The 14681-nt window shown below is 37.3% G+C and overlaps 1 protein-coding gene across 13 annotated transcripts in view; it reads right to left on the bottom strand.

Moving 5' to 3' along the window:
* Window positions 1-14681, bottom strand: part of map3k15 (mitogen-activated protein kinase kinase kinase 15) — a 72896-nt gene extending 58215 nt beyond the window's left edge. For 7 of the 13 annotated variants that reach the window (XM_087309634.1, XM_087309635.1, XM_087309637.1 and 4 more), the window contains exons 1-4: window positions 13796-14681; window positions 11476-11615; window positions 8369-8392; window positions 1732-1925 (exon numbers count right to left, since the gene is read on the bottom strand). Coding sequence is in view for 8 of the 13 variants with exons in the window: in XM_087309630.1 (XP_087165756.1) it covers window positions 1732-1925; window positions 8369-8392; window positions 11476-11615; window positions 13796-14102 (665 nt within the window). In the remaining 5 variants the exon portion in view is untranslated. Of the gene's footprint in view, window positions 1-1731; window positions 1926-7105; window positions 7184-8368; window positions 8393-11475; window positions 11616-13795 lie in introns of all 13 variants that reach the window. The other 6 variants (XM_087309626.1, XM_087309627.1, XM_087309628.1 and 3 more) reach the window with 2 other exon arrangements.

Raw genomic sequence — 14681 nt, 5'->3', positions numbered from 1 at the left:
AAAGGGGGTCCAACCCGGAACTAGTAAGGTGTACCTAATAAAGTGGCCAGTGAGTGTATATGCTGATTAATATATTATAAATATATCTTGATAATAAACTTTAGTACAAAAATAGAACTCATAAAAACAAATAAAGCAGGCAACTGAATTTGTTTTAAAACATTAACTACGGAAAACATGGAAAGTGCAAAGAAACATTTAAGGTCTTTTTCCCCCAAATCATTTGCAAATAGCTACATTTCTATAGTGAAAAACCCACACACTGTGCACCTCTTGTCTTTCTTCTAGCGTAAACGCTTCTGAAATATGCACTTGGGGCATGCAACATATCACATTGTGCACAATCAAAGCCAAGGCAAGGCAAGCAACATTCATCAATTAGTAAATATTATACAATTTATTGGCATTAGCCATAACTTTAAAAAAATAAACATTAATGAGCCGATATCAAAATAGAAAGGAACATATTATGTTTTACTATTAGGAATAATGGATTAAATTCACTGTTAACAAATTAAATGTGACCCTGAAATCAGACCCTGGAAAGTCTTATGTTGCATGGCTATTTCTTGCCAATAAAATGAATCAGATCATGCCAAAACATATATATATATATTATTCCATGTAGATATTTTGCATATTTGTTATGGTGAATATATCAAAACTCAATATTTGATTAGTAATGTGCATATATGAGAACTTAATTTGAAATATTTAGAATTTTTGAAGCTTTCAGATTTTCAAATAGTTGTATCTCGTCCAAAACTGGACAAAAATTGTATCTTAACAAACCATACATCAATGGAAAGCGTATTCAGTCAAAATTCAGATGATGCATTAACTTCAATTTCCAAAAACTTAAATGATATGTATTATCAAATCTCAAACGAGAAACTCAAAGGCGATCTAATTAACTAATTAATTAAAAACATCATGTAAAATAAAACATATTGTCTTGGCCAGCTGCAAAGTGGGCTGGACTTTATACCAACAGACAAAAATCCAGTAACACAAGAGCAATTTGTACTGTGTGTTATAAGGTGTGGAAACCTTGGCACTATAGAAGTTCCAGGCTTTTGACATCTGAGCTCCAGGTGAAAGGACACCCTGATACTTGTTAGAGGCTACTGCAGTTCCTAATAAATCTTGCTGGGTCTTGTGCATGTCTGTTCTTATTATATAATATGGCTGATATAACCATCCCATTTGGGTTGAGTCCCAGTTATTCACTACATGGACGATAAGATGTGGATCATTTAATACTGAGTTCAAGGGAGAGTTCATCCAAAAATGAAAACTACCTCATCATTTATTGTGGTTTTAAACCTTTATGCGTTTCTTTCATCTGTTCAAGAAAAAAAAGAAGATATTTTGAAGAATGCTGGCTGCTGGCAACCATCAACTCCTTTAATAGAGACAATGGAAGTCCATGGGTCCCAGCAATCAGCATTTTGTACAGAAGAAACACATTTAAGGGGGAGTAAATGATGGCAGAATTTTCATTTTTGGGTAAACTATCCCATTTCAACTCTGTAATTCAATGTTAACTACAAAAAAAGAAATCATTATATAAAAATGTATTTTATATGACTTGTTTGGTTAAAATTAGGAAGTGTTTGCTTGATTTACGCTAAGCAAAACATGACATGACACCATCATGTAACGGATCTGTGAAGCACCGCATGGGAGTTGGCATCCTGCCAGGGGTGATCATAACATGAGCAGTCATACCAAGACGTGACATGAATGTCTTTGAGAAGGCTGACGAAGCGGTCCACCAAAGGGACACACAGAGGTCCTAAAAGGTTGTCCCAGTTGGGCTGCATGTACTCTGATGCTCTGCGCTGGGCCACATTCTCACAGCACAAGTACTCGTTGTTGGGTGTCATCAGGTATGGGATGAAATAGTAGTTCCCACTAGAGGCCTAAAAAAGGAGAAAGCAGTTTTAAATGCAATTTCATATCATGATAATGTAACAATAACTACACAACAAAAAAGCATGTTGCCTTAAAGGTGCAGTAGGTGATTGTCTTTAGAAACATTTTTTGTTGTGCTGGTTGAAAGTCTCTTCACATTCCAATAATAATGAATAAAGTAAATGATCTAAATGTATTTTTATATTCTGGATAAGGCGTAAGACTAAAAAATGTTTGTCCAATTAAAATTTGTCGGGTCCACAATTCCCATAATTCTGATAAGTAAATATCAATAATAAACTGATTGTAATCAAATGTAGATTTGTACATCTGTGCACCCCTCTTCACACAGACCTGCTGTTTGTGCAATCAAGTGCGTTCACTTGCACATGAGAGAGTGACAAGAGTAAAAACAAATGCTGAATCAAAACTTTTTAAAATCCTGAATAAAAAAAAAAGCTTATGCTTATGCAAAGCTTATGTAGATTGTGTTGTTTTAAAAATGGGTTATATGCACGGAAGTGTTGTTCACCCACTGAAATTTTCTGGCGAAAGATTAATGTGATTGTTTTCAATTTTATAAGGAAACTTTTACAGCATCGATAATGTAGATTTTTATTTAGATTAACAACAAAACATAGCCTGTTTAACTAGCCTGCTTTACTGAGGTGAAGTTGGTTTTATATTCACAATGGTTCATTAGTTTGGACAATGACAACCGGTGACAGACTCCCTATATCAGTGTTTCTCAACTGGTGGGTCCTTTTCAGTGGGTCGCAGAGTGTGTAGACAAAAATACAACAAAAGTTTCATTTCTAACTCGTTTTGACTTTTATTTTGAAATGCGTGCACGACCACCCTACCGTTTTACATGTGAAATTTCATTTAATTATAGCAACAAATATAGTGGAGCGCAAGTACGACCCGGAAGGTTTAAAGCAGGGGTCACCAATCTCGGTCCTGGAGGGCTGGTGTCCCTTCAGGGTTTAGCTCCAACTTGCCTCAACACACCTGCCTGGGTGTTTCAAGTATACCAAGTAAGAGCTTGATTAGCTTGTTCAGGTGTGTTTGATTAGGGTTGGAGCTAAAATCTGCAGGACACCGGCCCTCCAGGAACAAGTTTGGTGACCCCTGGTTTAAAGTATGGATTTACATATATTGACGGCAAAAAAAGACTTAAAGCTTCAGTTTGTCATAAGTAGCGAGGTGCTTTCACAAGAGAACACGAAACTTTCTAAATTAAAATGACATTTAGAAACCAGACAACATGTTTTATTAACAGTTCAGTTTAGTTCATGGTAACTAAACCTTTCCTTACCCTAACCACTTTTTACAGTATTTGTCGTTTTCCCTTTGTAATATTTCTATAACTTCATATATTTCGTTAAATAACAGCAATAAAATACTGTCTATTTGTAAGTCTTGGTGATTTTCTTATGATTTATCTGTCACTACTTGTGCATGTTAACAAATAAATACAAATTAATTATAATTCCTAAAATTGTATTATAGTTCCTAAAAATTTGGGTCGTGGCTTGATGACCTTGTAAAAATGTGGGTCCCATAGCCAAACCAGTTGAGAACCCCTGCCCTATATTTTTTACCATGCTAGTTTGTATATTCGGTCTGAAATAGCACTCAAGTATGGCTTAGTTATAGGTATAATTCCTGCACGCCGCTGGCCAAGCACTAAGCATACAGTAGTCGACTTAGTACAAAGCACATGAGAGAGTGAGACTAGCGATCTTTGCATGCATGAAATATTACACATTAAAGTTTATCTTGCTATACTGGAAACGTGCTAAATATTCATTTATTCATTTTCTTGTCGGCTTAGTCCCTTTATTAATCCGGGGTCACCACAGCGCAATGAACCGTCAACTTATCCAGCAAGTTTTTTACGCAGCGGATGCCCTTCCAGCCGCAACCCATCTCTGGGACACACACACACTCACACACACACACACACTCATACACTATGGACAATTTAGCCTACCCAATTCACCTGTACCGCATGACTTTGGACTGTGGAGGAAACCGGAGCACCCGGAGGAAACCCAAGCGAACGCAGGGAGAACATGGAAACTCCACACAGAAACGCCAACTGAGCCAAGGCTCGAACCAGCGACAGCACTACCTACTGTGCCACTGCTTCGCCACGTGCTAAATATAATACGTTTGTTTTTTATTTAGAATTGTAGTATTATAAAGTATTGTGAAGTCTTACAACTGGCGAATGACATGATCTAGTGGGCTGTCTATTGTCATTTTTAATGTGCGCGTTCATGATTTCAGGAGGTGTGGCTTTGGACAGCAGGGGAGGGACTGTGTTTTCAAAGCTTTTATGCTAACAGAGCATTTTGGCAGATCCCCCTTTTTTTATTTGAATTAAAATAAAAATTTTAGTCATCTAAAAATGTAGCCGTTGAAATGATTTTTTTGTCATATCATTTTTACAGTCTATATTATTGTCCAAACCTACAGACAATATCGTTGTATATTTTCCAAGCTCATGCTGCAATTTTGCCATTTGCAGTTTTTATTGCCCAGGCTTTTAAAGGCAGGATGGATTCTGATTGTTTCTCCTACAAAATAATTTTTCAAAAAATTCAGAGCATTAAGTGTACATGTCTCGTTACTAAATAAATCTATTTTTGAAAGAAAATTTTGAAAAAGAAAAAAAATAATTCAGGGATCTACTCAAGAAGAGAGTCATTAATTCATTTCAAAATGAATCAGCTGTTTTGAACGAATTGTTTGAATGAATGATTCAGTGAAGAGACTTGCTGCCCTCTACTGCCAGTTTTGTGTCATTTTACCATAATAGGCCTAAATCAACACAATTATTATTTACTTTAAAAGTTACTTTGCTAATATTGCACACCACTATAAGAATTACTTTCATAACTAGATGTTCATCATCATAGTTATCATCTTTGATGTAAACGGGCCTTGATAAGCACAGTAAACGCACTTTAAAGAACACTGGAATGTGAAATATGTGTCTGGAATAGTGTAGAAGTACAGACTGTTAGAAATGTCTAGGTGTTAGTGATCATGTACTCAGCTGCTGGCAGCCAAGGAATGCAAAGAGGCAAGGAAATCTTGTTGACACCTTTGTGTGATCATGTACTGTCTCAGAATTCCAGAGTGAAATGGAGGAGGTGGCCAAAGCCCATCTTAGCACACTGCCACATCAACACCTCAAATGCAAGGGGTCACTTGCAAGACTCCTTCAACTCAGCACACACTACTAGACTATTTCAATTATTGAGGCCTGTGGTCTAAGCATAAATACTGAGCACATTTTCAATTCTTAAGACTCGCAGTTGAAGCATCGTGGAGGAAAATACTATTTATAAAGCCACAGGAAGACTTTGGTTCCACTTATGGCTTGTTTCCATTGAGCAGTACAGTACAGCACAGTTTTCATTATCAGAAGAACCAAAAAAGTGTACCCTACCATACCACTTTTTAAGACCCTTTCTTAAGGGTATCTAGCATAATATATATAAGATATTCATTCATGCATTTCCCTTAGGCTTAGTCCCTTTATTCATCAGGGGTTGCCACAACGGAATGAACCGCCAACTTATCCAGCATATGTTTTACACAGCGGATGCCTTTACAGCTGCAACTCAAAACTGGAAAACATCCATACACACTCATTCACAGACATACACTACGGCCAATTTAGTTTATTCAATTCACCTATATCGCATGTCATAAGACTGTGGGGGAAACCGGAGCACCTGGAAGAAACACACAAACACGAGAAGAACATACACAGAAATGCAAACTGACCCAACCGGGACGCGAACCAGCGACCTTCTTTCTGTGAGGTGACAGTGCTAACACAAATGTCAAAAAACGGTCAAACTACTTGCTCTACAAACAAGTGTGTTCATGACTATACAGACAAAGCAGAATAATATAATAAGAGAATATCAGTTAGCAAAATCAAGCAGCATAATAAACTGTTTTTAATGTCTAAAAATAAATGGAAGTAAATAAGAGCAGAAGTCTCAAGCCAAAAAAGATTCAAACGATTGCGCCCACTCGTACACAAAGAATAAGGTCAATAGAATTGTAGTTATTATTCGTTCGTAGTGTGATCAACGATTGGGTTAGTTGTGTTTGTAAGCAACTCATAATATTTTTATAATATTTTGCCAATTAAACAAAATGAGCCAAGTGAATAGAGAAAAATGTATTAATCTCAATGAATGAGACTCAAAGGTCAGAGTCGGTAAATTGATTAAAAATCCCATAACTACTGCAGCCTGGAGACCTCCAAGTGGGAGGAATTACACCGCAAGTTGATCAGGTGACCTCCACGTGGGAGGGACTTATGACACAAGGGTTTAGCCTAGACGTTAATAAAATTCAACAGGTTACTGTGAGGTTGGGTTTAGGGTTGGGGTAGACATTCTTAAAACAGGATAGGGTGGACTCTGTGTCATGTACAAGACATTAAATAAATCAAAACTCCATTAGGATTGTGGAGCTCCAATTCCCACCCACTTGAAGCTGACCAGCCTATTTGGAGCTGGCTCCTATATTTTACACCCTTCTCCAAAAGAATGTTTGGTACGAAAAGGGTTGAGCTAAAGCTGATACTGTACGTTATTGGTTTACAGACAATCGTCACTTGCGTGTGCAGCTAGTCATGAGAATGACAACACAGGAAGTGCTATTTTTAGTACATAATACAAGACACTGCAATTATACAGAATGCAGCAATGCCCAAACAAAACTTGTCATCTTGTGACAAACTGCTACATGTCAAAGAACAAGATCAGAATCTGCTGTATGTCCTCTATTGTTATTTATGGAGCCGCTCTCTAGTCATGTGTAAACTTGGATATCACAAGGATCACCACTTCCTCTCTAAAATGTATCTGCGTCTACATTTAAATTAAATGTTCCACTATGACTGCACAAAAGATGGGATATGTGTGCGGCCCATACAGAATGCTTGATAAGATTGATAATGATAGCAACTTTCAATCTGATGTATTAATGACAAAAAATAATTGAAAATTAATCAAGTTGTTTTTGAGCAACAAATAACTAACTGATTTATTGAGTTCTTAGTTCCTGAATTGACATGTCAGCTAATGATGTAAGATTCCAACGCATGCAAACAGGAGTTCCCCACAATGCACTAGCATGCTAGAGTACCTACTTTGTTTCTTAGGCCGGAGCCTCTGTATTCGGGAGGCAGCTGCACCCAAGGGAAGCCTATTTTAACTGGTCTTGCAGCCTACTCCAGGTAACACACAAGATAAAGAAAAAGAAAGCAAAAGGAGAGCAAACAGTGAAGGGAGCGGAAAGGAAAAGAGGAACGATAGTGACAGGTAATTTATAAACACACTAAATGGTGTTAACAGAGAACGAAAAACAGAGAGTAAACAAAGAGTTTTGAGAAAGCAGAAGGAAGAGTTCACTCAAAAATTTGGTCATCGCTTACTCATCATTATATTGATTCAAATCTATATTAGTTTCTTTCTTATGTGCAACATTTTTAAGAAATGTACTGATTTTTTCCATGCATTTATGGGCCTGATACAAGTAAATGAATATGATATTAAATCCACTGTCTATTTGTTTAAATGATTAATTAAGTGTCCTCTGTGACAACCGAGATATTGGATGCAAGTGATTGGACAAGTATTGTTTTAATGGAATTTGATACTGTGCCGTATAAAAAAAGCCTCTGCATTTCGCGATGCAGGTGTCTGTGGTCCTTCACTGACTCGGTAGGTGCAGAGAACAGTGTCATAGACTATCTTGTCCCAAAATTAAAATGAAATCCTACACTTACACATAAAACTTAAGGGCTATTTTCTGAAATTTCAATCGTTTTATTGCATTATTTTGATGCTTAATTTTTTCGATACTCTAAAGTAAGAAAGTTGAAAATAACCATAGAATAATACTGACTGAATGTTTGAGTGAACTACTCGTTTCAGCTGAGAAAGTATAGTTGAAGGTGAAAGCGAACATAGAAATTCACATCTATCCACAAAATGTTGAAAAGTGTACTGGATCATTTCACAGCTATAAATCACCATCAAGGTCAGCTTCTTTTCACCAGTTGCTCAATAAGACATTTATTTAAAGTCTAGCACACAACGACCCTCTCTTTTTTATCAAAACCACTAACACCCACTAACTCAAATGACCACAACACCTTCACAACCCTTATGAACTCTTCCGGACCAGCACCAGTCTTCAAAGTGACACACTAGAACCTTCTGTGCTCTTACAACTCTTGCATACAGCTTCTGCTCACAGTGGTGGGTTTATTTTAGGGCCATGAGCATGTAAACGTATGTCATCATAAGATGTTCAAAAATAGTCTAATACACAAAGCTATTGGCACACCAACAACAGACGCCAAACCTCATCGGATTACCAGTCCTGCAAGGAGTCTTTTGACACTTACTGTGTTTTTCTGTGCCACCATGTCCTATGCAAGAGAAAAGAGAAGAGAGAAATTACTCAACTGCAATATTGCAATATGTATTTTTTTATATCACATGATAATATCAATCACAAGACCGTCTTGCAGTGTAATGCCATTCACTCCATTATTAATAGGGAATGAATCAGTTGGACATGAAAAATGTTAACAAATACACAAGTGGATCGCGTGACGCTTCTCCCCAAGCGTGATTGTCATTGTTACAGTTTGCCAGAAGAACACATGCCTTCCAATGTCTCTGTGTGCAACGTGGCCATGTGCAGCTGTCCTGGGACTGACTGCATGCCTTTGCTTGAAAACAGTGCGTGTTGTTCTGGCAGCTCTACTGTCCAGTGCCCAGAAAAGATAAACTCCTTCCTAGGCTCAGAATAGTAGGTCAGGGCCTAGTGGTGGGCGGCCTCTTTGTTCAGATGACAGAGATACTAAATGTGAGAATATGAGCCTGCAGGCTTGAAGACATAACTTATCACAAACCCTTGCAAGCGTCTTTGTAAGGAGAAATTCTAATTCTTAAGTATTATAGCTAAGTAAGGCAATGTCTATGGGTTTTTTATAAACATATTTTTTCCCCAGTTTCCTTTGGAAAAAAATCTCTGTCCACATGAAAACACAAAAACACACTGTGTTAAGGGCACGCCGAACCAATGGTCGGGGATAAAGACAAGTTTTTGCCACACCAAACAGTAATTAAGTATTTTCGTGAGTAAACTGCATACAAATCAATGCAAACATGAGAAGAGAGGGAGATTACCATCCTGCGGTGAAACAAAGTGGAATTTGCGATGTTTGTGTTATGTTTGGGTTGTGTTATGTTATGTTTGAACCAGTGAAATTTGCTTTATTCACATTTTCAAAGTTTGGTGTATTAGAAAGGAGAAAACAGAGCGCACGCTGAGCTCATATGGCGGAAAACTCCTCTTGTATTTTCTATCTAACCACACTGTACCCAAAGTTTTCCGAAAGTTTCAGTTTCAGTCACTCGATGCGTTTTTGTGTGGACAAACAGAAACTTTGTAGAAAACAATTAAGATTTTAAAAACAACTGTGCTCGTGTGAACAAACAAGTCCTTTTTTTGGATGTCGTTAAAAGGCAAAAAGTACTTATGTAAGGGTAATTTATATGATAATAAAAGAGTTGTTTAAATAATGTGTGTACAGGAGATAATGGTCAACAGAACCCTTCCACACTGATAACTGAAAGCTACGAAAAATGCTGTTTTATTCATACCAGGCCAGCAGACGGCGATGTAACTTTATAAAGAAATACTGCACATCTGCACACATACGATTTTGATGTCTATCATTATTGTTTTAGTTGTAGACATGCATGTCTGTAGACTGAGACTGCGTCCGAAATTGCATACTTCCATACTATATAGTACACTAAAAACAGTATGCGAGATAAGTAGTATGTCCAAATTCATAAAATTCGAAAAACAGCATGCGAGAAGTACCTGGATGACCTACTACTTCTGGCAAGATTTTGTAGTGCGCATTCGATGAACAATACACTATCCCATGATAAAAATTCATGAACGGGAGTGAAGTACGTCCAAATTTCATTCATACTACTCACATTCATACTCTATCGAATGTACTTTTCTAACAATCGAGTAGTACATTTAAATTCAAATGCAGTACCTACGCACTGAGTAGTAAGAAATTTCGGACGTAGTCTGAATGCATAAAACATGCACATGGAGTCACAGTTTTCACAAAATGGTGCTTTGAAATTTTACACAGAAATGACAATGTTACTTTCGAAATCTTGTATCTTAGCTAAATTATAGGGGTGTCAAAATGTATTGTTTCTTTGGTGCACCGCAATGCAGATGCAGACAATTCTGTGTCCATTCAGTAATAATCATAACAGGTTATTACGTCCTGATGTCATTCATCTCATATGCACTGTCGCGGTAGCTAACTATGGCAAGGGATGTGGCGTGAGTAATTGAAACACTACAACTACTTAAAAATGCAGAAACTGTGCACAGAGCATTAGAGAGAATTGCCGCCCATTTGTGCATGTCAGAAAAATGAGTGAGTAAATGCATGAATATACAGTTTAACCAATTTAATGCAATTAGGTTCACATCATGAGTGGATGTTACCCCAGACCACTTCTTTCAGGCACAGTTTGAGTAGTTCAGAAGACCCCGATAACATTAGCCAAATGAACTTAGCGTGAAATAAATGCAGGTGCGGACTAAAAGTGTAAATGTGAAAAACCCCTAAAAGTAAACTAGTATTTTTCAAATTATTTAAAATAAATATTAAGTATTTGCTTTAGAGGTAACATTGGTTCTGGATTATTTTGTAGTCATATAAGTGTAGCATTAACTATTAGCAAAGTCCCTTTAAGACATGTCATTTCACTCAGCGCTCTTCTTTGAAACGCCTCTTGGGCAGTATGCTTGGGCATACTGTTTGAATGGGGAAACATCAAACTCTTTAAAACCGCTTACCAAGCTTATGATTCGATTTTTATATTAGGAATCACCAATAAAATTAAACAACAACTATCTCTTTAGTTTCTTTTCTAAACGTCCAAATCACACAAAATCTACAGAAACTCAAGTCTGGTCCTCCCCCCGAGTATTGTCAGTCTATATCGATCGACGATTGGCTCCTATACTAGAAGGCGGGGCTAGAAGTGACCTGTTCACTTTTCCCTATATAAAACAATACGAGTGACATGTCTAGTGTATTCTATAGTCTTTGTTTTTGCTTTATTTAAAAGCACAGCTGCAAAAAAACACAACTGCAAAAATATTCACTATTACCAAACAGTTTCCACAACACACTCCTCCTTTTCCACTGTTTGGACAAAAAAAAAGTCTCCTTTAGTTTTAGCTTTTGCTATCAGCACCTCCCCAAACAACTGAAACTATTTTCTGGACATTTATTTATAGTACAACAGCATTTTGGAAACAGATTTATATTCGTTTCTGAAAACTACTGATATCATCATACACTGTAGTATGTGTGCTCACGGTATATGAAAGTGCTAGACACCTTGACAAACATTAGTTTATATGTACGTGTGTGTTTTAAACCATGACTCTCACCTTAAGGGACTGTGCTGTGTCGGGGTCCATGTCGTGGTAGAGGATAACATTGTTGGCCATGTCAAAGCTCTCACGGACCCCGAGGTGATAAAACAAAGAGGGCTGTCTAAACACATCACTCATGTCCACAACTGCAATATCTGCAATCAATCAGAGACACAGTGAGCATGCAGGAAGATCACATAATGCAGAATCCTACTACTGCAATCCACTAGAGTAGTTTGCATACTTTAGTGCCAGCGATTTAAAAAAAAACAAGCATTGAATTTGATTTTTATGAGCTTCTTTTGTTTATTAAGACTTTCCATGACATCAGACACACTGTACAGTCTTTAAATAAGCTTTGTGTGTTTAAAATAGTTCTAAGGGCACATTTGCTCTCCCATATATGGCTATATTTGTTCTCTTCCAGTCAAACACGATCTGCGCTTATTCTACAGAAACTATGCAAACATCTGAAAGCCGTAACCTACAAAATACAAGACCAGACTTGATGCAGCTGAGCTGATGCATGACTCAATGTTAGGAGAAGGGAGATATATAATAACAAGAAAATTAGTCAGTTGTAGTCAACAGAAATGCATATGATGAAGAAGCTATATTTAAAACTTCAATTTTGCAAGATGGGCATACAAAGATTCAACTCTAAAATGCACTTTTTTGATCCTCTAAATATCTTTCCCATGACAAAAATGGCTCCAAATGAGTCATGTAGAAACAAATACTGCATGACTAAAAACACCCTGCGTGAGTTCTAAAAACATTGCCCTTTTCACCCATTGAACTCATCTGGAAGCGTGTTGTGATCAGCCAGAGTAACAGCCTCACCCGCGTGAGACACTTCATGCTAGACCTGGCGAGTAAATTCCAGGAAAAGAATGTGCCAGAGGCAGAAGACCACAATCAGGATCGTAATACTCCTAGACGGAGTCTGCAGTGATCTTGTAGTAACACCTTCCAATGGGAAAGCCCACTGACCCCCAAAAATGGCCATTAAGAGAAGTACTAGCCAGTGTTTTGGTTGATTCAGGTCAATGGTTTAAATGATTCACTCATAAACTGGCCTGGTTGCAAAAGCCAAAGTTCAGAAGAGTTTATTATTACCTGGGAACAATTATTCATCCATAACAATATATATTGGACATACATGTTAATTCATTTGAAAAAAACACTTATTTTTTTATTTACTTTATGATATACAGTGCTTAGCATAAATGATTACACCCCATTTTACAAATGAATATGCTAGTCAATTTCTTAGTGAATATTGGTAATATATATTGCTGCATTTAAACAAAACAGATTTATTAAACAGATATATTTCACAAAACATCTTTAGAAATTGAAAGATAATATATTTAAATTCATGCAAAATATTGCAAAAAATTACAACATTTTAACAAAATTGTAGATATTTTTTGCTTCTCTTGATTTTTGCTATTTTTGAAAATGTTATTTATTATTTTACCCTAACATATACATTTGGGCTACTAATTTTTGAAACATTATTGTAAGTTATTTTGTTGGATAAGCTTCAAATTTGGCTTCAGTACTGACCAAACTAATGTATATGCACAAATATAATATTGTAATCCTTCTTTTAGAATGTATTCATTTAAATGAGAGATTGTGAGGGGTGTATTCATACTGTATATGCTGAGGACTGTATTCTTTTATAATTCATTATATAAAATACACTTAGACTGCTATTGTTTATTGTTGCATTATATAGCTGCTGTATTCATATTTTGAATAATATTTTATATATTATATATAATAAACTTTTCTGATCATTTAATAGTAAATTATAAAAAAAATGTTTTATTGAATGTGTTCACCACCATTTATTCAGTTTTAGTTAACTGTTTGTACTGTTTTTATGATGTTTTGTTTATGAATATATATTTTTTTTTACTATGCATAGACACTAGTATTTTATAACGTCATAGAATTGTGATTCAGAACATATTTATTGTATAAAATTAAAGTATAAATATATTACATATTTAACTAAATGTTAATAATGTTTCTTTTCATTATTACTTTTTACTATTCTTACAAATTTCCTATAATGGACAATAACTTGGTTCAAATGCACACACATCTATCAACACTTGTGCAAAATCTGCTCTTCTAGAGGGATATGATTAATGGAAGCCCCCAATACTACAGATTTTGGAAATGTTCTTAACCCAACACACCTGACTCAGTCTTAAAATCATCCTCACTTTCGCTTTTAGAAGTTTCAAACCCTAAACTGGGTGTGCCAGAAGAAGATCCTCCAAAAACAAACCCTAAACACAGTGCCATCCGAACCCACCTGCATCGTAAAAAGTATCAAGCACCGTGGTCTCCCCAAAGTCTAATCGTCCGAAGGTGACTGTGGTCAATATGGCACTCTCCGCGTCGCAGGCGCGCTGGAGACACTGGAGAGCCCCGGACTCCGGGCTATTCGCAGCCACTGCCTTCAGTCCATCATTCAGCACATACACAGCCCGCAGGGACCTCTGTTTGCTCACCGGACTCGGGCTGGTCACATCGGCTCTCTCCATGCCCGCAGACATGGAAACCGCATTGGTGTGGTCGCCACCAGCCTCTCCTGTAGGTAGATTGGACATGATCTCCATACTGCGAGTAGCCTAATTGTTTTGTCCCTCCGCTGCGCGTTCCTCCTTTTCTTTCCGCTGTTAATCAATAATGAATAACCAAAGTTTAGTGCGCACCTGTGGCACGGCTGTGACGTCCAGCGTCTTGCGATTCATTAAAGCAGCGCGCATCACTACATATTAAAATCTGGTCCAGTTTTATCTCGCTTATTCTAGTATACAGCGCGTGTGGATTGAGTGCAGAAAGTCAGGCAAAGCTGAGATGAGATTTGCGCTGGGTCTCCAAACACATCCTATATGAGGTAGTCATTCCTCCTGCCCTCTTTTGCAGAATGCAGACTGCACTATCCGATCATTTCCTCAAAGGTCTGTCCTTCCGTTCAGGCGTGCGTACTGTATTTCATAAGCGAAGAAAGCTGCGCAAATGTTGACCGCGAGGAACGTCTTGCCACTGTTACTGCATGTACAGTCACCATTGAATCATCTGGAGCAGACGTCTAAATATAAAACTTGTCCGTGTTGAATGCTGATATACGCGCATGGCAAACGGAGCTCAGCAGGTCCACAGATCCCGTAGTCCAGCTGGCCGACCGGGCGACT

The sequence above is a fragment of the Danio rerio genome, chromosome 24, assembly GCF_052040795.2.
Source record: "Danio rerio strain M-AB ecotype USA chromosome 24, GRCz13ab, whole genome shotgun sequence".
NCBI lineage: Eukaryota > Metazoa > Chordata > Actinopteri > Cypriniformes > Danionidae > Danio > Danio rerio.
This window is presented reverse-complemented; position numbering and strand designations above follow the sequence as displayed.